This window comes from Carassius auratus, unplaced genomic scaffold, assembly GCF_003368295.1.
Source record: "Carassius auratus strain Wakin unplaced genomic scaffold, ASM336829v1 scaf_tig00020493, whole genome shotgun sequence".
Taxonomy (NCBI): Eukaryota; Metazoa; Chordata; class Actinopteri; order Cypriniformes; family Cyprinidae; genus Carassius; species Carassius auratus.
In genome coordinates this window covers 766,060-789,477 of record NW_020525031.1, presented here as the reverse complement: position 1 = coordinate 789,477, position 23,418 = coordinate 766,060, and the positions used below count along the sequence as shown (strand labels likewise).

Genomic DNA, 23,418 nt, shown 5'->3' with positions numbered 1-23,418 from the left:
ATGAATTCATCTTTAAAACCACGTTTTTGTATTATCACAAATCACCACGGAACACTAATAATAAGTGCTTTTGTTTGGACTATTGTAGCCTGGGCAGGTAGTCACTGCTGTGGAGTAACAATTACCTTCGTGAATCGCCATAGACAAACTAAGAGAAGTGGCCTCGGTTTTAATTTTTTTTAACATGGGACGCGTGCAGTTCTGTTTATTAACCGCTACAGCGCCAAAAGTTACAAAGTGGTGCTTTAATCAAATGCAGAAAAGATACGAGCCAGCCAGGAGTCGAACCTAGAATCTTCTGATCCGTAGTCAGACGCGTTATCCATTGCGCCACTGGCCCTATGAAAGTGTGCGTAGGGGGCACGTGACCTTACGTTGTATTCCGGAACCAGTTTTGTCATTTCGAAGACTGCAGCGGCCTCCTGCGGTCGAGTTTAATGGCTTCTTTGAGATTGCCTCATTTCAGAAAAGTAACAATTACACGCCGAAAAAAAATAAATAAACAAAGGAATCATAATAATGTATTCCTCACAAAAATAACCAATTTTATAATGGCTACTTTGGTGAAATTAGACACCATCGATAATATCTGCAGCCAGTCGACAAATACGACCACATGAGGGCGCAGAAGTCTTCGAAATAAGAAACACAGCTTTAAACTGTAAACGTCATGATCGTGTGAACAAGCCTTTCGTTCAATTCATTAAAATGTTTTATAGAGCCATTATTAAGATTACAAGCTGTAATCATCGCCTACCTATGTCTGCCTAACTGATTACATAGCGTTAACTAGGGGTCTTACAGCTGAGCTCAGTTGGGAGAGCATTATTAAACTGAAGACCTAAAGGTCCCTGGTCCCATACATAGGGTCCCGTACCGGATTTCGGCATTTTAATCTAAAACAATTATTTTTAGTGGCATAAGCCATAGATACCTTTAAAAAGTCTCACAAGAAAGGACCGTTTCTTTAGCAGTAAAATTAATAGAGAGTTAAAGTGTTTTGTAACATGAATGGAGATAACTAACAAACTGCACGTGTTCCTCATATTGTGAAACAAACAGGCAAAGGGAAATATATATATTTTTTAAGATGACTGTAGTTGGTTTATTGTGCCACAATTTAAATTACACATAAGAAATGGAAATTAGCCCAATTAATAAGTACATCATATGTTTATGTTACAGATATACATTTGAATGGAACACATACTTCTGCAACGCTTCGAACTGGAATCAAGGCTGAATATCCCGGGATGTTCACTTCACAGGCCACTTATGATGGGAGAAAAGACAAACAACAAGAGCTACTGTACACTACTTTAAAACTCGCGTTTGAATCATCAGTCTTAAATCCTTAAATATTTCAATGTACTTACAGGCTGTGAGTCAGAACAGCCGACATTGTAGTCTTCTCTCCCAGGATCAGGAAGTAGTATTCCATAAAACGGCTGCGCTCATCTTAATATTTGGGTTGAATTGTTCTGGAACAGTGTTATAATTACAGCTTAACCACTGGATTCTAGTTGTGTCCTCTTTGGGTAGACCAAACAAAGTAGTTTCGCATTCACAAGGAAACACACAGCTTCTCCATGACATGGCGCTGGTGGCAACAGCGAAAATTTTTTGATACAAACAATAATGCTTCCAAGACTATCCAAGGCCAATGATGTTACAAGAAGCAACATAATAACACCATAATAAATAAATAAAAACTAAAATGTAATGCCTAAGCAGGTATCTTATGACTACCACATCAAGACGCATATCCATATCCACTTATGTCAATTAGTCAGGAAAGCAAAAGCTTTCTCTTGGTAATCATCACTTATCCGAGTGACTATATTTCAAACTCTTAAAAACCAGCTCGACCAGCCAGTTGGGAGTCTGTTGCTGCTCCGAGACGCTCTACCATCTTAGACCAGCTGGAAACCAGCTACCATGTTCCAAAAAAACTGATTAAGAAGCATTTCCAGCAGGAATTGCATTAAAATCTTTGTGTGTGCAAAGAAAGATCACTATAATCAATTAATATTCTGTGAATTTATTTTATAAATAGGAGTATTGCAAGTCTCTCCATAGGTTTGTGTAAAATACTATCATACAGAACCAAACTAAAATTAGAGAAACAAACATACATGTATAGACAACGCTGACAAACTGGACTCACCACTGTTACACTTTTCAGGAAAATCACCTTTTAGTCCATGTGCAGAGGTCTATCATTTTAGCACTTAGAAAAAGAGAAAAGAACACTTGCTATTAAGACAAAGAATGAGTCTCCAACTAAATGCAGTCTGCTAAAGGCATTAAACACTTGTGTAATACTCTGAGATGTGTGTGTATACATGTATATATATATATATTTTTTTTTTTAACAGCAGTGATACTTCATTGTTACATCTGGATGATAAAGATGATAAAGTGGTAATGAATGAACAGACAAGCCTTTGGTGAAAGAATGAAGGCTGAAATGATGAAAATTAAACTTATAAGCAAGAGAGAGAAAAATGCCTAATTCAGTGAAACGAGGCACTTCTCCAACAAAGGCAAGGATAAGTGAAACCAAATTACCAGCCATTCTCCTTGTTCATCTTAGTAGGAGTGCTGCTTTACCAAATCATCCACTGCACGAGTTACAGCTGAAAGGTCAAAAAGCAGAGGATTTCTACTGGTAGTTCAGAGATCGATTCAAGATTGGGGCTGAGTGTACCTATTCTACAACAGAAGGTTTCACATTGACGGGATACTGGATAAAACATCAGCACCATCTCAGGCCAGATGTTTCATATTACCAAATGTCAAGGCTTAAGGCTCTTAAAAAGCATAAATAACAAATATCTGGAATAACAAATACACCTTTGCTGCTGGCAATGTCAAACAAATTCATAATAAATTTCAGGGAGCATCTCAAAATCTTTACTTGAGTAAATGTTCACTTCCCTACAACAAATGACATCCTTTTTACCGAAATAAAGATTGCACACATTTTGCATAAATAACAGTATAATCTTGTTGCTTTGTTTTAGGTAAGTTAGATTACTATAACATGTTTTATATGTCCGTAATGTGCCTTTCAAAAGTGTTATTTACAAAGTGAAATGAGACTCAAACTGGCCTGCCCTTTCAAAGGACAATCAATAAAGTGCAATAAAAAAGATACAGTACAATAAAAGGGACTTGACTTGATGGACAGGGAGAAAATCATGAGATGAGAAAGTCACTAAGCTTTGGTTGTTGATATAAAACAACACAAGTCTCATTAAGCATGTGTAAAGCACAAAGTTGTGCTGTGACTGCAACTGTGGTCAACAGCTGGTTTCTCGAGATAATCTACTACTGCACAGGATCAGGAATCAGATGGAGAGAGGGCAACAGGAGTTGTTGGAGAGGGAATGGTATTGGCTAGATTATATGTTGAATTCGATAAGGTACCCTGAGAGGGCTGTACATTGAGGAAAGGAGGTCTAGTGGTGGGTGTCTGGGGGGATGTTGCTGCTGTGGTTGGGGAGTCCAAGCTGACTTCATCCCCTTCCTCCGAGTCCCATACCTCACTCTGCAGGTAGTCTGCAAAGAGGGCTTTAGCTCGGTGCAGAATACGCCCAAGGTTGTGGCGACGGACCAGGCGGTCAAAGTGCATGGCCAGCTCATTGTAATCCAGGCTGTTTTTGACAATGTGGTCACGATGTTCCAGCAGGATAGACAGGCAAAGGAAAAGCATGAAGGGATTCCCTTTCCCAAACTCTTGAGGAGGAGGAAGCGAGCAGGGTTTCATTCCTCCTCCTTCTGGTTTGTTTGTGTTTGGAGAGGTTATGACAGAGGCGGTGGGCCTGCATGGTGAGGGAAGATTGCTGTAAAACGCTTTGGGCAGAGATGGGGATTTGCCGAAGGATAAAACCGGAGAAGAGAGACGCGAACGATTGTAACTCTGCGATGGAGACGCCAGGAAAGATTTCCCTGGGACCACTGATGGGGACTGAGCCTCAGTTTGTGAGGACGTGAACCCCCCAGGAGGTTTATCAGGAGACACCGCTTTGTCCCCACTAGAGGAAGAGGTTGTGCATTTTGAAAGGTCATCGGGAGATGCCGTTCTCCAGCTAGATGGAGAATTAGATGCTTCCGGTGAATGATTAGAGCTACTCTTCCAATTTGGTAGGCCGGAAGGAAGAGATGATGCTGGGGAAGCAGCTTGACCATTGGGAGAGTCTCTTTGTCCTGGAGAAGAAGGCGTAAGATTACCGATGAGAGGTTCCTGCTCTCCAGGGTCATCCTCACTTTCCTCTGTGGACTGGCGGACAGAGAATGGCAACGTGGAGTGTGCAGACTGAAACTGTACTGGAGATAATGTAGGATCAGAGCAATCGTTTTCATTGATATCAAAGCTGTCCTCACTTCGGCCACTATAGTACTTGAATTCCCCAAAACTTGCCTGTTTCTCAAAGGAGGGCACTGGAGCTGTGACATCATTCTTGACCATGTCATCTACACCGAACTCTCCTTCACCTTCCTTCCGAGGCCTCTTCTCCTCCTCCTCTACGATGAGGCTACGTCCCCCATCTGCCTCCTCTCGGGATGGTCTTAGCATGTGACGTCTCCTCTGCCTTTCCTTCTGCTTCTCTTCCATCTCCTCCATGTCCACATTCTGATGGACATTCTGTGAGCCACTGGACTGATCTGGCTCATGTGGTAGCCCCTGAAGCTCCACCTCTGTCTCAGGTGGATCAGGTGGCAAGGAGCTCCAGGTGACCTCAAGCATTCTCAGAGCATCATCAAAAGCGAATTCACGCTTCAGCTCCAAAAGCAGCCAGCGGTAACAGAAAAACAGATCGTCTGCACCTTTTGAGACTAGGTAGGCATAAAACTCAGGGTCTGAATACTGCAGTAGCAACTTCAGATGCTGGAACTTAATGGACATAAGTTGTCCGTCAGGGCGAAAGTTGCCCTCAAGACGTTTCATAATGCCACAGAAGCAGATAAAGGCATGAGCTTCGTTGTCCATGACAGCTAGAATTGGCGAGGCAATGTCGCTCATGCCTTGGCAATAAGACACCTGTAAAAGCAAACAAGGACAGTTTATTTCCCACAGAGGTACAGGCATATCTTAGTGTTATCAAATGGGACTACTGTGTGTTTACCTGTGGGTGTGTAATAGCAAAGGTGGTGAGAATGTCTGTCAAGGCGGTTAGATGTGGGCTGTCCTCTGATCCTGCATAGTAAGGATGTGCTCTGTCTGTTCGAAGAACATCTTTCAGAACGTTTCCCCTGATGAACTCCAGGTCCTCTGTGCTGACCCGTTCTGTCCATTCGCTCTTGAGCTGGTCGTACTCTCTTGTTTTCCTCTTCATGTAGTCCATTCTCTCTTGTCCTGTGAGACCATCTGGGTACACATTAAGGAGGTATCGCCAAACAACCTGTCAAAAAAATACAAAGGAAACATTAAGGTAAAAATAGGATTGCTTGCCACATCATATTCTTTAGAAAGCATTTTTAAATATGTTAATATATGTAATAGATTTAAAATATACATTTCTAATTTAGATTTATTTAAAAAAATAATAATAAAAATATATAAATAAATATATCTGTGTGTGTGTGTGTGACCCTGGATCACACTAACATTCTTAAGTTGCTGGGGTATATTTTAAGCAATAAATATACACTGAAAAAAAAAAAAAAAAAAATATATATATATATATATATATATATATATATATATATATATATATATATATATATATATATATATATATATATATATATATATATATATATATAATATTTCAAATTTTTGTATTTCGGCCAAATATTGTCAGATGTAATAAACAATAAATCAATGGAAAACTTAATTATTCAGCTTTCAGATTATATTTTAGTGCTGTCAAACAATTAATCACAATTAATCGCATCCAAAATAAAAAAATTGTTTACATAATATATGTATGTGTACTGTGTGTGTGTATATATATATATATATATATATATATATATATATATATATATTAAATACTAAATACACGTAGATACAGTAAATATTTCCAGAATATTTACATGTATATATTTATTAATATGTTTGTGAATATATTTATATATTTTCTATAAATATGTTCAACATATAAACATAACGTTTTTCTTAAATATATACATGCATTTGTTTGTATTTTTATTTATTTACATCATAATTATACACAGATATATTATGTGAAAAAAAGTTGATTTTGGATGCGATTAATCATTTGACGGCACTAATATATATATATATATATATATATATATATATACACACACACATAAATATTATATATATATATATATATATATATATATATATATATATATATATATATATATATATATATATTAGGGCTGTCAAAAATAGCGCGTTAACGGCGTTAATTAGTTGTTTGTCGTTAATTACGTCAAATTTTTTAACGCATTTCACGCATGCGCAGTGTGACAAATTACTCAGGTTAGGAAAGTCTCGTCGATCTCTGAATTCTCAAGATAGTAAAAAACAGCGGCGAGCGCCGCGACGAAAACACAGAAGAAGCTTAAGGTTTTATCCCAGTTACTCTCAAATACATTCATGCCAAGCTCGAAAAACAGAGATGACTTTGGTAGTTGATACGCTGGAGCTTCTTTTTCCTGTTATAGCAGTGATCCTCAAATCTGGCTCGCGAGTTTCCTGCAGAGTTTAGCGCAGACTCCAATTAAGCACACCTGCCTGTGATTTACTAATGATCCTAAAGACACTGATTAGCAAATAGTGATGGCCGATTCGTGAACGAATCGTTCAATTTAACCGGTTCTTCTTAGTGAACCGGTTGAACCAGTTCACCAAATCGAACTGAATCGTTTGAAACGGTTCACGTCTCCAATAAGCATAAATCCACAAATTACTTAAGCTGTTAACTTTTTTAACGTGACTGACACTCCCTCTGAGTCAGAATAAACCAATATCCCGGGGTAATCCATTTACTCAAACAGTACACTGAATGAAATGCTGTGAAGACCGAACTGAAGATGAACACCGAGCCGAGCCAGATAATGAACAAACACGCCCACTGCTGGAGCAGTTCTCGTTCTCGAGTCAAGAACCGGTTGCTTCGGTGTTCGGATCACCAGTACACTCAACCGAGAATCGTTTCTGTCGGACGCGTCCGATTAGAGAACCGATTAGCTGATTCTCGTTCTCGAGTCAAGAACCGGTTGCTTCGGTTTTCGGATCACCAGTACACTCAACCGAGAATCGTTTCTGTCGGACGCGTCCGAATTGAGAACCGATGAACTGATGATACTGCGCATGCGTGTAATTTTGTAAGTATTTTGTTAAACATCGGAAAGTGTGATAAAGTAACTATATTTTATTTTGATTTTTTTTTAAATTATTTTTTTTAGATTAATGTTTCCAATCTGTATATTGTATATAATGTATAGGCCAAATGGGTTTTCAGGGAAGTTGGACAATAATTAAGACTAAAGACTCTTATGTTTAATAGGAATAAGGGATGATTTATGAGATATCTGTACTGTATTTATAGTTAATGATGACATTCACAAATTGAGTTTGTAGTAAACAGAACATGAACACGAGTAGAGCAGCTGATGACACTGAACTGCAGCACGTGCCGGTTAGAGCGATTCTCGTTCTCGAGTCAAGAACCGGTTGCATCGGTTTTCGGATCATCAGTACACTCAACCGAGAATCGTTTCTGTCGGACGCGTCCGAATTGAGAACCGATGAACTGATGATACTGCGCATGCGCGATTCAGCGTGAAGCCAACTGACTCACAGCATGTCTCTGAACCGAAGGGATTCTTTTGGTGATTGATTCTCATTCTGTACTAGTAATGTTATGAGCGCGGGTATTTCGAGGGCTTGGATGAAGGGCAATCTGGCGAAACGTAAGTTAATTTAATAACAAATACATCGCAATGGATTATGTTTAGTAAGTGGATCATGGTTTCTGCACTGATGACACCTAATTTATTTACTTTATATCTTCAAGACTTAAATCCTCATATGCACATTATTGCTGTTACTGTATTTAGGTGTTGTTGCAAAACTCAAATGTAAACTTTTCATGATTATGAGGTTTTAACTGACTAAAGTTATGATTACTGACTTTATATATTTGAATGTTTGATAGACGTGACGCCATTACGTCATCGCCAATGACGTCATTACGTCGAGCGTGAAAGAACCGATGAACCGGTTTTTTCAACCGGTTTATTGAATCGAACCGTCCGAAAGAACCGGTTCGCGGAAAAGAATCGAACTTCCCATCACTATTAGCAAACTCATGCGTGTTTGATTAGGGTTAGAGCTAAACTTCGCAGGAAAGTGGATCTCGCGAGCCAGATTTGAGGATCACTGTGTTTCACACTGCGCATGCGCAGAACGCCTACATGCAATGCAGCGAAAATTACAGCTGTTTGGAAAAGCATATGCATTTTTACTTGGTTTTACTGGCACTTGAAGCCTTCAGAACGTGAAAATATCGATCCTAAAGTATTGTGGCACAGCAAATGAACACCTCCCAAAAACAAGAGTGCCCAGAGTGCTGCTTATGTGATTGTGGCGCATGTTTTTGTTTCTGAGTTCATTCTTTCGAGTTTCTCTATCCATAATTTCATAGATATGTGGCTATATTTAACCACTGGTTCACCTGAAACTCTTACACTATCTGTAGTTAAATGGCATGGTTTGATATAGTGCTCAGGTAAATTTGATCTAAGTAAATGTTAAACTTTTGAAATTCAGAAAAAAAAGAACCACATGATGAAACAATACATGAAAATTATGTATCTGTGTCCTGTTATTTATCTTTTGGTATGCATTTCAGAAAAAAAATGGTTAGGATTCAGGTGTAGTGGCAAATAGTGATGAATCATGATTAATCCACTGAAAATTCTGATTAATTTGATTAAAAATTTTAATTATTTGACAGCCCTAATATATATATATATATATATATATATATATATATATATATATATATATATATATATATATATATATATATATATATAAATAAATAAAATAAACTATAATATTTTGTATTCAGAGATTAGCAAATTAGATATAGAAAGTAATATACTACCCTCTAACGGCAGATTAGTTAAAAACTGTCAAATCAGTCTGGTTACCTTGCGTAAGGATGGCTCAACCCCACCATGGTATATACGAAGTCTAAGGTCCTCTGGTCGGGTCAGTTGACCTTGGCTGTTCAGGTAACTGTGGAACTCAGCATCATTTAAGGGAGGCTTGAATGGTTTCACCTCCTCCCCATAGGACCAACTCAAGGCCTGCTGCACACGCGATAGAGTGCGACCCACCTGAATTGATGAGCAACATACAAAGTAAACTCAAGAATGTGTACTATTTATATGGATTTCTAACTAAATTTATGGTATTAGGTGGAATAGAGGCAGAAAGAATCATTCATATATTCCAATATCGCCTTCAAGGACTCCTAAAATATATAATGACTTCAATTGTTTAAGGCTAAATGCCATTAATTATAGTATAAAGGCAGTAGACTGTGAACCTGACTGACTGCAGCAGACACTGGCTGGTAAAACAGCTGGCTAACAAGGTGAAGAACATAAGTAACCTGGGAGAGCAGCGACTGTGTGAAAGGAAGTGCGGCAGATGCCAACGACCTCTTCTCTCCCTGCAGCTGGTCTGAGCCAATCACATCCTTAGGACTGATTATGTCCCAGTCCTCCAAAACAGGACCTTAGGAAGTACATGGGGGTAAACATGAAAGCATTAAAAAAGTATTCAAGACTGGATTAGTTATTAACATGTAAATGCATAATGTTTGTAAAATAATTATTCTACCCAATAAAGATGCAATGTAGACTCTACAAAACAACAAACACACTGGAAAAATGTACATATTCCCAGGAAAATACACAACCATTTGAACTAAACGACAACTACCCCCAAAAAAATTCAAATTAGGCAGTTTAAAAGTAAATAATGTTATAAGGATCCACTGATTTTGACATAGATTTAATACCCGGCAAACAGAAGGATATGGAGTTCACTCACTGTCCTCTGATGGTCTGATGTCCATCTTGAGTTGGAGAAAGGGCTTTGCAGCACTGACAAATGCTGCATCTAAATCCCAGTCAGACAGCAGAGACACGTAGACCTCCACACCTCCTTGGTCACGGGACAGGTAACTTATCCCAAAGTTGCGTTTTCTACAGAGAACCAAGGAAATAAATACTGCATCTTTATTTGCTGCAGTTCATTTCCCTGTCATTGCTATTAAACAATCATAAAAATAGGGTTACAACTGTTTTTTACAACAGATGTAAATGACAATTAGCACAGTACAAATATATTCCACAATTTCTCACTCACCCATTCAGCTCAAATGCTCGTATCAAGATATGCTGCAACACCTCCAGTGAGGTTATTTGAGGATCAACAGCAAAGGAGCGAAACTCCGGCGGTAACACCCCTTCACACTTCTGCAAACAGACAGATTTGATTTAAAAAGTTTTAGAAAACAAAGACAAGTGGAAAAATGCCTATTTTACATAACCCTACTTGGTCAATTATTCTGAAAGGCTAATCACTCCATCCTCTGAAATGCAAATTACCTAATCAGGTGACACATTTATTCAGGTGGATTTACTGCCTGTTGAGTCTCTGTTGATGTTGCAACCAAGCATGGGAAACAGACTCTGGCTGTAAAGATTACTTTGAACTTTACCAACACATGCTAAAACACCTGCAAAACACAGCACTACAAGGTCATCTGTCCCAAGCAGAGCACACATCTGTCAAGGTTCACACTGGACTGAAATGTATTTATTGTTCAAAACCTTGTGATTTTGGTATCATTTGTTACTGATGCTTGGGTGCTGGGAAAAAAAAACAAGATATAAAACTTATTCAAGGAGTAATTTAAAAAGTATCAAAATGTTTAGAAATATTTCACATACTCATGTGTAGGTGCAGCTCCAGCTTTTTTCTCCCTTGCCAAAATGTGGTTCAATTGTTATTTCAGTATTTCTTATTTACTATCATAGCATTTATTAATATAGTAAATTATTTTCAAGCATTCACACAGTCAGACACAGAACATCTTGAAAATGCTGGCATAACCATAATTTACATTTCATATATATATATATATATATATATATATATATATAATAGCATTTTGTTGGTCATTTTCCTGAAAATTATAAAAAATATATATATATATTTATTTACAAGCTGTGTAACCGAGTTGACATAAAAATTAGTCTCATGGCAGTGTAGTTTACTGATTAATCAAAAGTTCACTGTAATTAAACTAAAATTAAGAGACCCAACGTTTTGTCCGAAGAGAAAATGGGCAAACATGTTAAGTGCCATTTATGATTTATCATTCATGGCGGATCTATTAGGCCTGGATCTGAAATTATACTTACATGGTTTTCAAAAAGCAGATACACTGCTGTTCGTATTCATTAAAGCAGTCTGAACATCTGAGAAACGACTGAAAAACAAGCTAGGGAGTTCATGGCAGGTTGATGATCATGTGACACTTGAGAGCAGACATGACTCACTATCAGGTCAGCGGTACATGAGAGTTTTTTCTTTACGACGTGGCTTCACAAATAAATATACATACAGTATTACTATGGTTATAGCAGTACAGAATGATAACGACCAATTTGTATATGATCAACGTATATATGTCGAAAAACTACAACAAAATCATCTAAAACATATATTCATTTTAACAACAAATAATTATATTTCTACAAAAAGTATGTCACATAAGTATTAAAGCAGTACAATTATTACACAACTTCAAAGAATGCACGTATGCCCTTTAAACGAATGATTAATACGATCACGATTTGTAAACAACAAAGATGCCAGCGAATCAAGCAATGCACATGAAGAGCAGCTCCACGTCACGGACACGGACACCAGACACTGTCTCCTGGTCTGCTGTGTCTCTCTCTCTCTCTGTGTGTGTGTGTGTGTGATTGGGGTTTGTAACGTTACCTGCCGCTCGGTCCCCACAATTTCTCACCTTGACCTGAACACGAACTACCCCCCTCTCCTCCTCGGAAGACATGGTGGGTAGTCCGCGTTGGGCGTCCCGTTCAGAGATGCGTTGTGGTCATCCGGTAAAAAAATGAAAGTAAAATAACAATGGATGCGGGAACCCGTTTGCCCCTCTCTTACTGCTCGCAGGTTCAATGAAAACTCCGGTAATAAGAGACCGAAAAACAACCAATATCCTGCTGACACGTCATAATAAAAGTCCCGGTGTAAGACAGAAAAAGGCATTCGCGTCTTAAAACGTATTTTAATGACGGTTTGCGTATGATTGACTCAGGGAATCAGTGTTTCGTCTATATTATTCGTCTAATATCACACATGACGTAAGTAAGAGGGCATTACGTTTGCTACAAGACATCGGCCAGTTTTAAACAACAGGATATGACGCCACACTTGCATTACATCATTGGATTCATCAGGGAATGTGTGATCCATGTGCAACAAAAAAAAAACCCTACGATGATTTATGGTCAGACAGATGCAGTCATTTAGGTCATATTTATAGGCATATTTTAAAATTAGTATTACATTCAACGATGACATATAGTATAAAGCTATATAATAATTAATTAAATATTCCGAAGCATTTTTGAAAACAAATATAACTACACAAAGGTCTATGTATGAAATACACCATGAAGCAGTAGTATGTATTTTATCAAACATAGCAAATAAAAACACACGCCTCACCATTTGCGAATGCCGTGACCCGGATTCGAACCGGGGTTGCTGCGGCCACAACGCAGAGTACTAACCACTATACGATCACGGCGCGCTACTTGGCAGCTGCCTGCAAGGGGCGGATTTAGACCATGTAATCAAACTGAAAATGTGTCAGTTTGTATAGCAGTATGTACGAGTATATGCTACTCGGCAGCTCGTTGATTAATTTGTGCATTAATATTTCCAATCTCATAAGTAAATAAGCCTGCATATACACAGAAAACTGTTATTGTGGCAATATTGCTGTTTTACTATGTTTTTGATTGATTAAATTGGTAATCAACTTTCAAGATTTAGAATTTGTGGGTTATGTTTCATCACTTAAATGTATAAGGACCAACACAACATAATGCAAAGCCTTTATTTGATTTTATAAATTGTACAGCAGGTACATACAAAAGATGAGATTTTTCTTGTTGCTGGAAAACTGAATTTAGCAGCATAGCTATTCACAGATTTAACTGTGAGCAAACAATGCTCTGTTTGTACAGAAGCTTAGTCTAAAGCCACAAACAGTGAGGACCTGCAAGGTCAAAAATAACAACAGCATTTGGTTTGGCCCTCCAGGAGCCTCCATGTATGTAATTACAGATGTCATAAAAAAAATCATTTCTCTAGTAATAAAAAGCTGTTGAGACTTATTTGTGCATGTGTAAATGTTGAGGCTAGGCTACATTGTTACTGTAGTGTAGGGAAGGTAAGTAACATTACAACTCCAAATCTATGAAGCTATTTGACCTAATCATACATGTAATCAGACCTACTGTATTTGTAACTCATAATTGTGCAGTTTTGGACAGCGGCTCAATACTTTGGGCTACCAGAGTTAAAAAAAAATGTCTGGCTACCACAAGTGATTAATGTTAATACAAACATCACCCTTTTGCAACTACAAAACTCATGACATACAGGTTTACAAAAAAAAAAAAAAAAAAAAAAAAAAAAGAGAACTGTAAACCACTTTACATCTAACTACGTTTAGTAAGATGTAATGCAAGAGCATTAAATGTAAAAAAAAGTTAAGAGATAAGAACATAGTGTCCTGTCCGTAAGTTCATCAGCAAGCCTTTTCTTTCAATGAACTCAAGAACATTGAGATGCATTGTAACATAACATCCAGCAGGTGGCCCCGTTATATTAGGTGTTCACGCAAAAAGTACCACGTCTCCAATGGCATACACACACCACACCTCATTTTACTTTTCAGTTCATATTTACACATTATACCTTTGGCAGTTTTAACGAATGTGGGCCATCTCCTCTAAGAAGGGCGTCTTCATGCAGCCAGTGCAGAGCTGGTCCATCCAGAGGGGGGCTTCGTGCTGCAGGGGCGTTCGGCGAGGGTAAAAGGTGTATGAGAGGTCGTAGTTCAGCAGGCAGCTGATAGAGGCCATGTAGAGGTCTGAGAAACGGCACAGGCGGCGGGAAAAGTAGGTGGGGTTGTGGCAGGTACGGAATATGCTACCAAAGTGAGGGTTGAAGAGGTTCTTGGTCACTGCCCTGTAAAAGAAAATTGGAAGATGCATCACAATGGCTTTAGTTCTTGAGTGAGTTTTTTTTTCTCGTCTTTTTGTCTTGCTTCACTCACCGTAGCTCCTCTCTCTCTTTCAACCACTCCTGCAGAACCTTCTTGGACTCTGGATCCCGATACATCTGAAAACCAAGATGTAAATATGTCAGTTGTCTAAAGAAAGGTTTTTTTCTTCAAATCAACAGGGGAAAATATGGAAGATTACCTTAAGATGACATAAAAGACATGACAGACTTTACTGTAGCCATAAACATATATATACAGTATAATGATATAAACACTATCGTTCAAAAGTTTTAGTCAATGAGATTTTTTTTTTTGTTGTTGTTGTAAGAAACTAATACTTTCATTCAGCAAGGGTGCATTAAATTGATCAAAAACACTTTTACTGTGATTTCTATTTCTAATATTCTTCTGCGTTTTCCATTTATTAAAAAAAATCCTGAAAAAAAAAAACTCATCATGTTTTCACAAAAATAAAAAGCAGCACAACTTTGTTTTAAACGTTACTAATAAGAAATGTTTCCTAAGCAGCAAATGAGAATAGTAAAGCATAAAATTAAAGACAGAACATGGGGTTGAATGCATTCTGGATTATATAAACAGAAAAACCGATCACACCAAGCCTTTCTTACACAGAGACCCTAACTTTGGAAACGAACATTCAGAACAATCCATTCAGATCAATTTAAAGCGAATGGACCTCTGCCAAACCTATCAGGTCACTACCATGCATTTACTGTAGAAGCATGTAATGCAGATGTGTTTATTTTGCCCTCTAGAATCTCACTTACAGAGATAAATTAAGTAAAAAAAGAAAACAAGGAAATTTGGATCTATTAAAATGTTTTTTTTTTCTTTAAATGTGAAATTTAAAAAGTAGACATTTATTAGGATTAATATTTTTGTATTGTAAACAGGAAGCATGTTGGTGGAGTACCTGCATGCGCTCCAGCAGGCCGGTGAGCGCCTGCAACCACGTGAGACCTTGAGCGTACTGCTCTGTGTTCACCACCTTTGTCTCCACCTCAAGTTCAGGCACGATCGCTCCTGTCCTCCACCCATGACGCAACATCAGGTCCTAAAATGCCAGGACACAGGATGTTTAGACTATAGTCCACTTCAAGTACCTTTTAACAATCATGGTCAATGTTTGACTCTGGAAACCGGTGATCAAGAAAACGATAGAGTGAGATTTACTTCCAGTTTCTGAAGAAGTAAAAACAAAAGGAAGAGACGCAAGCGCAACAAATGTGAACAAAACAGAAGTGTGTCAATCACTCACTGCCAAGTCACTGTAAAGATGATCTCCAAAATAGAACACCTTGGATCCGCTCCATCCTGTAAGCTTCAGAAAATCCACAAGGTTTCCCTGAAATAAAACAAATTGATTTCAAGATTTTGAGCACACTAGTTTTTTCCCCCAGTACTCATTTGGTTTTGGGAAGCAACGAGTCAACATTGGTTTTGTATGGCAGGAATAGTTTCCTGCCAGGGAACTTCCTCAAAAGTCTTTCCCAATTCACATCCTGCTTTAACTTCATCTTGCCTGAGGGCGGGTATGTAGCCAGGCTGTTTGTACATGCCTGACACTGCCAAACTGTGTTCAATTGATTTTCCATTCAGACTGAAGTTGACATGGCCACCTCTTGTACTTTTTTCAAATGAAAGAGCCAAATTAAGTGGATAAATCATTCTACAATTAACAGAGATTCAATGCTGAGCTGGAAAGGTTTGGGTGTATTCTCACAGGGACAGGAAAATGTTAAAAGTTTAGCTTTTTTTTTTAAGACTTTAAAATTACAAGTTTTTCACAAGTTGAAGACTTCTAAGTAGGCCAAATGTCCCAGTAATTCAGAAAAACATTCACCAGATGTATTTGTAATCACTGACTTAATCCAGTCAGGTAAAAATGTAATAGCAACTAAAAGCTTCTAATCTGCCTGTATTCTGGTAAAATGATTATGAGCAATAAACTGTTATGATGGCGTACAAAACAAATCTGTGTTACCTGTTTATAGATCTGTCCCTTATCCAAACTCTTGATTCTGTCCCACTGCAAGTCTCCATTGCTGTCCAAACGCCTAAATGGTCTGGAAAATTAAGAACAAAATTGAGATTCTTTAAAACTATGGAAAAGGGTTATTCAGAGTTAAGGTTTATTATCCATTAGTTCAGGGTCAGGCCTTTTTTTATTTTTTTACTTTTTTCCAGCAAGGATGTTAAACTGATCAAAAGTGGCAAAGAAATTTATAATGCCATAAAATATTTATATTTCAAACAAATTCATTTTTTTTAAGAATACTGAAAAAAAATGTTTACTGCCTTTTCAACAAAAATATTAATCAGAGTTTGATAACAATATGAAATGCTTCTTGAGTACAAAATAAGCATATCAGAATGATTTCTGAAAAATAAGGTGACACTGAAGCCTGGAGTAAATGCTGCTGAAAACTCTGCTTTGAATCACGGAAATAAATGTAATTTAAAAATATAACAAAGAATAATCATTTTAAAATATTAAAGCTGTACTGTATTTTTTTTTTTTCAAATCAAATAAATGCAGCCTTAAAAAGAAAATGTTTGAATGGTATTATATATAATCAATCACCTCTTCTAAAGTGCACAATAAAACATTTTAGTGAAGAAATCTCAACTGACTGTAAATGGTATATTTTCCATTCACAATAAAGCAGACTTACTTTATGCAGTCATTAAAAAAATGAGGTTTGTCAGCTTGAACAATGACAACGTCAAAGAAGTCCCTCCACTCCTTTCCAACCATGTACTTCATGCCTTTATCACTGCAAAAATACAGAAAAACCCCACAAATACTTAACAATAACAGTGTAAAAATAATAAATATAAATATATAAGCTAATGTTTAATTTTATGTCTATATGAGAAAATTATTTGAGACAAAAAACAATTAGGTGTTTTTATTTATTATTATTCATCATTTATTTATTTGTCAAAATTGTAGAGAGAAATTTGGAGTTACACTTATGAATTAATCTGCTGAATATGATACAACAGAAAAGAAACTCACACAAAGCTGAAGGGGCTGTTGGTAATTAGGAAAAGCTTCTTTCCTTGACTGGCCAGCCGGTGCAACACAGCATATGTCTCGTCTCCTCTGAGAATGTATTTCTCTGAGGACAGAATAAGGAAGGAAAAAGGTCTTTTAGTCTTTAAAAACCAATTATATTCTATACAGACAAAAACCGAATCAGTCATTTTTTCAGACTATGATGAATGTAAAATAGAATCTGACCAAATCTGTTTTCCTGTTTGCATTAACAGTGTTTATACTGAAATGGAAAATCTGTGATAAGGATTTGCAGGTTCCCTGCTTGTCCGCAGGGATACAACAAACATTAAAACCAAAGATTAGATTGGGCTAGCCCAACAAAACCACACACTGCAAATCTCATTCTCCAGAGAGGTCCGATTATGCAACAGTCTGCTCTGAAAACAAAAGACAGCTCTCCACCTAAATACACAGCACATACACGCACTGCACAGTCATATCTGGGGAGTCAACTTAAAGTCTGGTTGTCATTAGCTTCAGGTTTCAGTAATATGATCTTCACTTTGCTAAAGAAATTCAGTTTTTAAGCCATTTTTGGGCCACATATTTTGGTTATGCGCAAAGTAAATATTGGTTCATACTCACCAAGATCTTGCATGATCCATTTGTACATGTAACCTTTGATGTGCACCATTCCAATTGCATCCTGAAAAGACAGATTTCACCCATCAATTCAGTGCTCATATTTCTCAAGCTATAAAAGTTTAACAAACACTAACAGCCATTTTTGTGCACCAATGCTTAAGGCAAACTTTCTATTATTATATCCTTTTCCCCCCTTCTTCGTAAAAATTATTTTAAAACGGATCTTTCACAAACTTATTTTGAGCCGCTGTCAGGTTTCCGGTTCACTATGACATCCTACGTACTCACACGCACGCCACGCTGCAAGTACAGTACAATCTGTTCTAGCAACTCGGACAAAAGTCAGACGACAGAAAAGCTGCGCATGAAAGATAAACAAAGGCAGCTGACGTTCTATTTCCTGACAAGCTGAAACTGAATGTGTTAATGAGGCAAACCCACACACTGCAAAAGAATTCATCTGATTCTTGTTGACGCACTTTGGAGGTCTGAAATATTTTGGGTTTCAGCCATTTATTGCTCAGCTAAGATTTTTATTTTCTACTAGTCAGCAAAGGCACGAGTAAGGAGGAGTGGAGAGTGAGGCTTAAAAGCAGAAGTGAAAGCAAGACCACATTCTGCAAGTACACTGACACAAAACAGCATGAAAAAACAAAGTCGCTCTGTAACTCAATTCAGGACCACCGTGATCTACGCTGAATGGAAACAAATCAGTCAGCTGCACTTAACCACAGGGTGAATCCACTCAGCTTGACCAAAGAGTTTACACAACAACAAACAAGAAACAGCTCTCACAGATTTAAATTACAAAAGCAGTTTGTAAACTATTCCCACAGCCTGGCTTTATTGTGCAAATGCTCTTAACCGTCAAGAAGACAAGTGGTTTGATCAGGATTCAGTGGGCATATTGCCTTCACACTTACCGAGACATCTTTGTAGAGATGCTCTGGGTCGTACTCGATGTCATTTGAGATGAAGTAATCGTTCGCAGCTGCCAAGAGAGTCATTTCGGGGATGGAGAACACATCCATAAACTGCTTCATTTTGGGACCCTGGAACAAATAATAAATAATAAAATGCATAAGTCATATGTATTGTACAACAGTAATAAATAGGCAAAGCTTCATTCATCTTTATATGTAAATTACATGCCTTTTCTAAGAGAAGCTGGAAATACTGTTGGTCTATTGTGAGGAAATTGCAGGTCATATATTTTAATGACCATTTTAGTGGAAAACCTCACACATACAAAAAAACAGTTAACAAGTATTTAACAAGAATTTCCTGAGCCATGAATGTGCATGGCCACATCATTTGAGATAAAAAAAAATAAAATAAAATAACTTATTCAAAGCAGTGGTTCTCAATTGGTTTTAAATTGGACATTAAATGGCAATACTTAAATGGAGTACTATTAGTGTATTAAAAAATGTATTGGGAATTATTATAATAAGTATTATTAACATGAACTGCACAGCTTTAACATAAACATCGTTGGCTATACAATTCAACAGGAAAAAAAATTCCAACAAAGTTTTATTATTATCATATTATTATCCACATGATAGGTAAAAATTGATAGCCTGAATGCACTGTAAGTCGCTTTTATCCAAAGCGTCTGCTAAATACATATTTTATTTTTTTAAATCTATGCTTTCCACCGCTGTCTATGACCTCATCAGAACCACTACTCCAATTAATCATTCATACAGATTTGCAAACCACTTCAAACAAGTTTGAATTGACTCAAAAAAGTCAGAGACTCTCTAAGTCAGAGAATACTAGGCAAACAAGTTTTACTGCATCAAAGAGTAACATTTAGCTAATTAAACATTTTGCAGAACAATTCCTCATGATTTTTCCAAGTCTGCAAAACACAGTTTTATAAATGCCTGATATATCTGTTTCCCATGACCATGGAAATCCTTCAGAGAAGATAACCATCTGATACAGAAAGGAATAATGTTTTTCTTGTAGATCTACAGTGTACAGCCACTTACTCATGGTGGCTGGACACATAAAATCAGATCTGAGCTCCTGACAGGGTGGCACCACTTTAGCCTCACTGACCTCTTAGTAATGAGGTACAAAAATGTGAGCATGCGAATAATGCCATATAAACATCTGCTCTCTGGAGTGTAAAATTGAAATTTGATTAAATGAAAATACAATATGGAACAATCACCTTGCCGTAAAATCCACTGACTTGGTGGAGGGGAACATGATTTGAACCTCCATAAAGTTCCATGACCTCATCATCAGGGACAGGCTTCAGACCCCTGTGAACACAAGAAACAAAGCCTGTGAGTTACATAAACAGTTCTCCACAAACTCATTTACCAAATTGATCAAATGAGGATCAATTTACCTATAAACAGTGCCCAACTGAATATAATGGAAGGCGTCGATTTTCATCAGTAGTCCCTATGGCATTGAATAATAATAAATAGACAGTTACATTAATTTTATTGCACAGCTGCAATTAAACAACGATGCAAAAACTCAAGCACAGAGGATTAAATGCACCTTTTGGATGTCGTAATGAAGTCCCCGAGTCGCAAAGTTGGGAATGTAGTCGTATTTACTGATTTCCTCAGGATACTATTGAAAGAGACAAAAGTTAAGTCATCTCAAACATGCCAACCTTTCACCCCCCCCACCCCTTGTCACCACATGACAGCTCAGACAGGTAACCATCATTAGAACAATTAAGCAAGCAAAACAGAACTATACATAACTTTAGCGCTTGAGCAAAAAGCCCTGGATGCTTTTGTTGGATTAGGGGCGGTTCACACACACACACAAAAATGTGTGTTCCACTGCATTGCTTTTACATTGATTTTTCTATGCTTATAGGAGTTAGATGGACAGGTTTTGACTTTTGCGTTCGCGTCTTTTGCAACGCCTCAACATAAAACAGAGCTCTAAAAATGTGCTACTTCAATTCAAATAACTTTTAAAAAGAGAAAACAAAACAAGGTTTCCTATATCCCAGTGCTTTGTGTCTCCCATGTTAAATGCAAAAAAATTATTCTGTATATGGCTTTTTAAACTTTCTAAGGGGCCATTCACACAGAATGCGTTTTGTATTCCACTCCACTGCTTTTCATTATTTTTCTACGTAAACATGGTCCAGACAGACCGGTCTGACCATTACCTTCACGTCTTACATGGTGCTCTAAAAACGTGGTGCTAAAATTAAAAGTAGTTTGACTTAAAAAAAAAATCCCAAAACACGTATTTATCTACTATTCTGTTACGTTTTGTAGTATAATTTTTTTTCCGTACTGAAAATTCCAAAAGAAAAAGTGCACTTTAAAATACCCGGATGATGGACTTAAATAACTGTAAAAAAAAAAAAAAAAAAAAGTGTAACGTTGAACACGTCATTCACTCGAAAGGGGAGGGGCTATCAGTCTCCGATTATGAATGACAAAATAACCTTATATAATTCATAATATTACGTGGTTGAGTACATAGTGCGTAAGTCCTTCATTATGGATGCGGCATTAGATTTTGCAGTTTTTTCCACTACCCCACGTCTTGCATTTTTAAACATAAAAGAGCTGTTTCGTTTGTTTTTTGCAGCATTCTAACAACGCTGCGCTAACATTCACGTTATATTTTTTTCCATTTTAATGCCCCTCCTCTTTTTAGCAACAAGCGCGTGTGATTGGACCGTAAGTGTTTGTTTTATGGTTTTACCTCATAATGACGCTTCGTATTTATTATTATTTGGTTTAATAGCAATGAAGTATGGAAATCAACAGGTTTATATGACATTGGATGGATGTTTTTCCCGGACCTTGTAGTGCTGAACGAGAAACTCTCGCGCCTTGTTGTATATCATCTCGTCCAGCGCGCTGGAATAGAGCGCGAGCGTGTAATCATAGTCAAAGCCGTAGATGTCCACCTCTTCCAGATTCACCTCATTGTTGGCATAGATGGTGGAAGGGTTCAAAAGATTGCACACCCCAGGAGGAATCAAATCTGTGAGGCGGCAAAGGGAGATTTACATTTTATTATTACATACATAAAAGTCTATGTTTTAAATACTTTTTACTCTGTGCATAAATAAGGCAATTAAGAAAAAACATGTCTATTACACATGAAATAGTGGTGAACATGAAATGACGATCATGCACTGGACACGTGACTGGCAGTTGGTAGTTGTTGTTTACAAAATGTCCAGAGGCCAGCGCCTCTTAGGAACGGAGGAAAAGTGGACAAATACATTTTGCCAAGAGTCCAGAGATTACCAAACATCACATCTGTGAACTGAAATTAAATCAACATACCGTGCACGAGCCGTTTCATCTCATTGTATCTCGCCCACAAGTACGTTTTGTTGTTGATCTGCGGGGCCGTGGATGAGAAAGCCCTGCCAGATTTGGTAAGAGATTCTTCGCCTCTATTTTTGCCAACGAACTGATGTCTGTGTGAAGTGACTGCTGCTGCAACAGGGTTATGGTTAGCTGGTGGAATTTTCGTCGGCCCACAGTTGTGCCTATCTTTGCAGCAGTTCTGTCCGTTCATTGTTGCACCAGCCGAGGCGAAGCTTCCACAAGCTAAAGCAGGAATATTAAATCCTGCGCACATCGAAACGGTGCAACTAGAGCTTCTTTTCCATATTGCGTTACTTAAACTGCCTAATTTTTTGCAAGCCATGTCTGAACTATACTAACAAAGTTGTTTACTTCTTTCATTCGTACTTGCTCCGCGTGTTCAGTAAGGATCGCTTCTGTGGTGACTGATACAGCTTAGCTCAGGGCGTCGTTGGTCGAGTGCAGGCTGTTATATTAACCAATCATGTACCAGACTTGTAATGATTGACAGTTGGCTAAACCAATGAGACGAAGATTCTGCTGCGTTGCTTATATAGGGGTTTGGTTCAAGAGAAAAACGTGTTTACATGCTAGTCCCACCAATACGTTTCCTTGTTGAAATTTTGCAATATTTCATGCTTTGTGATTGGTCAGACGACCTGGCAACTGCCTACATGTCCTACGTGACTGAATATGCTTACAATACATTTTGTTCCTAGAGACATAGGCATGTATGTACAAGATGTGACCATAGAATCAGCTGGTTCTACTTAAAAAACATTTTTTGAAACGTTTTTTATGGTGTTGTTCTACGCTTGTCGTTTCATCAGAGACTTCACGAGTGCTCTCCAAATGCGCTGGAACAAAAGGGACGCGTTATGACTGCGGTTCAGTGCAGTAACACAAAGGCTGATGTAATTAGTTTTCCGCTTTTGAGCATATGTTCGATTTATGTTACTATCTTATCCTAACTGATAGGCAAAATAGATTTTTATATATGAGGCCCTTCCGGAATGCACACATTTTTTTCAGCGAGTTGATTTTAGGTGCAGTAACAAGAGCAAAGTCACGTTTTACACACATT

At 37.6% G+C, this 23,418-nt stretch overlaps 2 protein-coding genes and 2 non-coding genes across 9 annotated transcripts; all 4 read right to left on the bottom strand.

The window, feature by feature from the left end:
• Positions 1–267: 267 nt before the first annotated feature.
• Positions 268–340, bottom strand: trnar-acg (transfer RNA arginine (anticodon ACG)). Its single transcript has one exon. It is a non-coding gene; the product is annotated as a tRNA-Arg (tRNA).
• A 742-nt stretch (positions 341–1,082) lies between these two features.
• On the bottom strand, positions 1,083–12,433 carry LOC113076464 (TBC1 domain family member 25-like). 6 transcript variants are annotated; one of them, XR_003281186.1, is made up of 9 exons: positions 12,048–12,433; positions 10,373–10,482; positions 10,055–10,209; positions 9,612–9,736; positions 9,145–9,333; positions 5,133–5,408; positions 2,572–5,047; positions 2,168–2,230; positions 1,083–1,481 (listed from the first exon to the last, which is right to left on the bottom strand). XR_003281186.1 is itself a non-coding variant. In XM_026249149.1 (8 exons), exons 4-8 carry the CDS (start codon positions 10,077–10,079, stop codon positions 3,347–3,349), a joined length of 2,316 nt encoding a protein of 771 aa, XP_026104934.1. In that variant the 5' UTR covers positions 10,080–10,209; positions 10,373–10,482; positions 10,615–10,745; positions 12,048–12,431; the 3' UTR covers positions 2,026–3,346. The 6 variants fall into 6 exon arrangements, 4 of the variants coding, with proteins under 4 accessions (XP_026104934.1, XP_026104935.1, XP_026104932.1 ...); XR_003281185.1 differs by having other exon boundaries at positions 1,083–2,230; XM_026249149.1 differs by lacking the exon at positions 1,083–1,481 and adding an exon at positions 10,615–10,745 and having other exon boundaries at positions 2,026–5,047; positions 12,048–12,431.
• A 346-nt stretch (positions 12,434–12,779) lies between these two features.
• On the bottom strand, positions 12,780–12,851 carry trnah-gug (transfer RNA histidin (anticodon GUG)). The gene has a single exon. It is a non-coding gene; the product is annotated as a tRNA-His (tRNA).
• Positions 12,852–13,149: 298 nt separating this feature from the next.
• On the bottom strand, positions 13,150–22,818 carry LOC113076466 (5'-nucleotidase domain-containing protein 2-like). Its single transcript, XM_026249151.1, has 14 exons — positions 22,308–22,818; positions 21,815–21,999; positions 20,536–20,610; positions 20,378–20,433; positions 20,195–20,288; positions 18,933–19,061; positions 18,010–18,070; positions 17,383–17,485; positions 17,036–17,137; positions 16,345–16,426; positions 15,619–15,705; positions 15,274–15,414; positions 14,391–14,455; positions 13,150–14,302 (listed from the first exon to the last, which is right to left on the bottom strand). The coding sequence occupies exons 1-14, from the start codon at positions 22,675–22,677 to the stop codon at positions 14,041–14,043; spliced, it is 1,812 nt and encodes a 603-aa protein (XP_026104936.1). The 5' UTR covers positions 22,678–22,818; the 3' UTR covers positions 13,150–14,040.
• Positions 22,819–23,418: the final 600 nt, after the last annotated feature.

Excerpts from the sequence above, each read along its gene's own strand:
- LOC113076464 (XM_026249147.1), bottom strand. The coding sequence starts at position 12,092 with ATGTCTTCCGAGGAGGAGAGGGGGGTAGTTCGTGTTCAGGTCAAG. Across the intron at positions 5,409-9,144 it reads TTGAGCCATCCTTACGCAAG|GTTGTTTGGCGATACCTCCT; the intron begins GTAACCAGACTG and ends TTTTTTTGACAG. Across the intron at positions 5,048-5,132 it reads TTGCTATTACACACCCACAG|GTGTCTTATTGCCAAGGCAT; the intron begins GTAAACACACAG and ends TTGCTTTTACAG.
- LOC113076466 (XM_026249151.1), bottom strand. The coding sequence starts at position 22,677 with ATGGCTTGCAAAAAATTAGGCAGTTTAAGTAACGCAATATGGAAAAGA. Across the intron at positions 20,434-20,535 it reads TTCATTACGACATCCAAAAG|GGACTACTGATGAAAATCGA; the intron begins GTGCATTTAATC and ends TCAATGCCATAG. Across the intron at positions 15,706-16,344 it reads AGGGACAGATCTATAAACAG|GGAAACCTTGTGGATTTTCT; the intron begins GTAACACAGATT and ends GTTTTATTTCAG.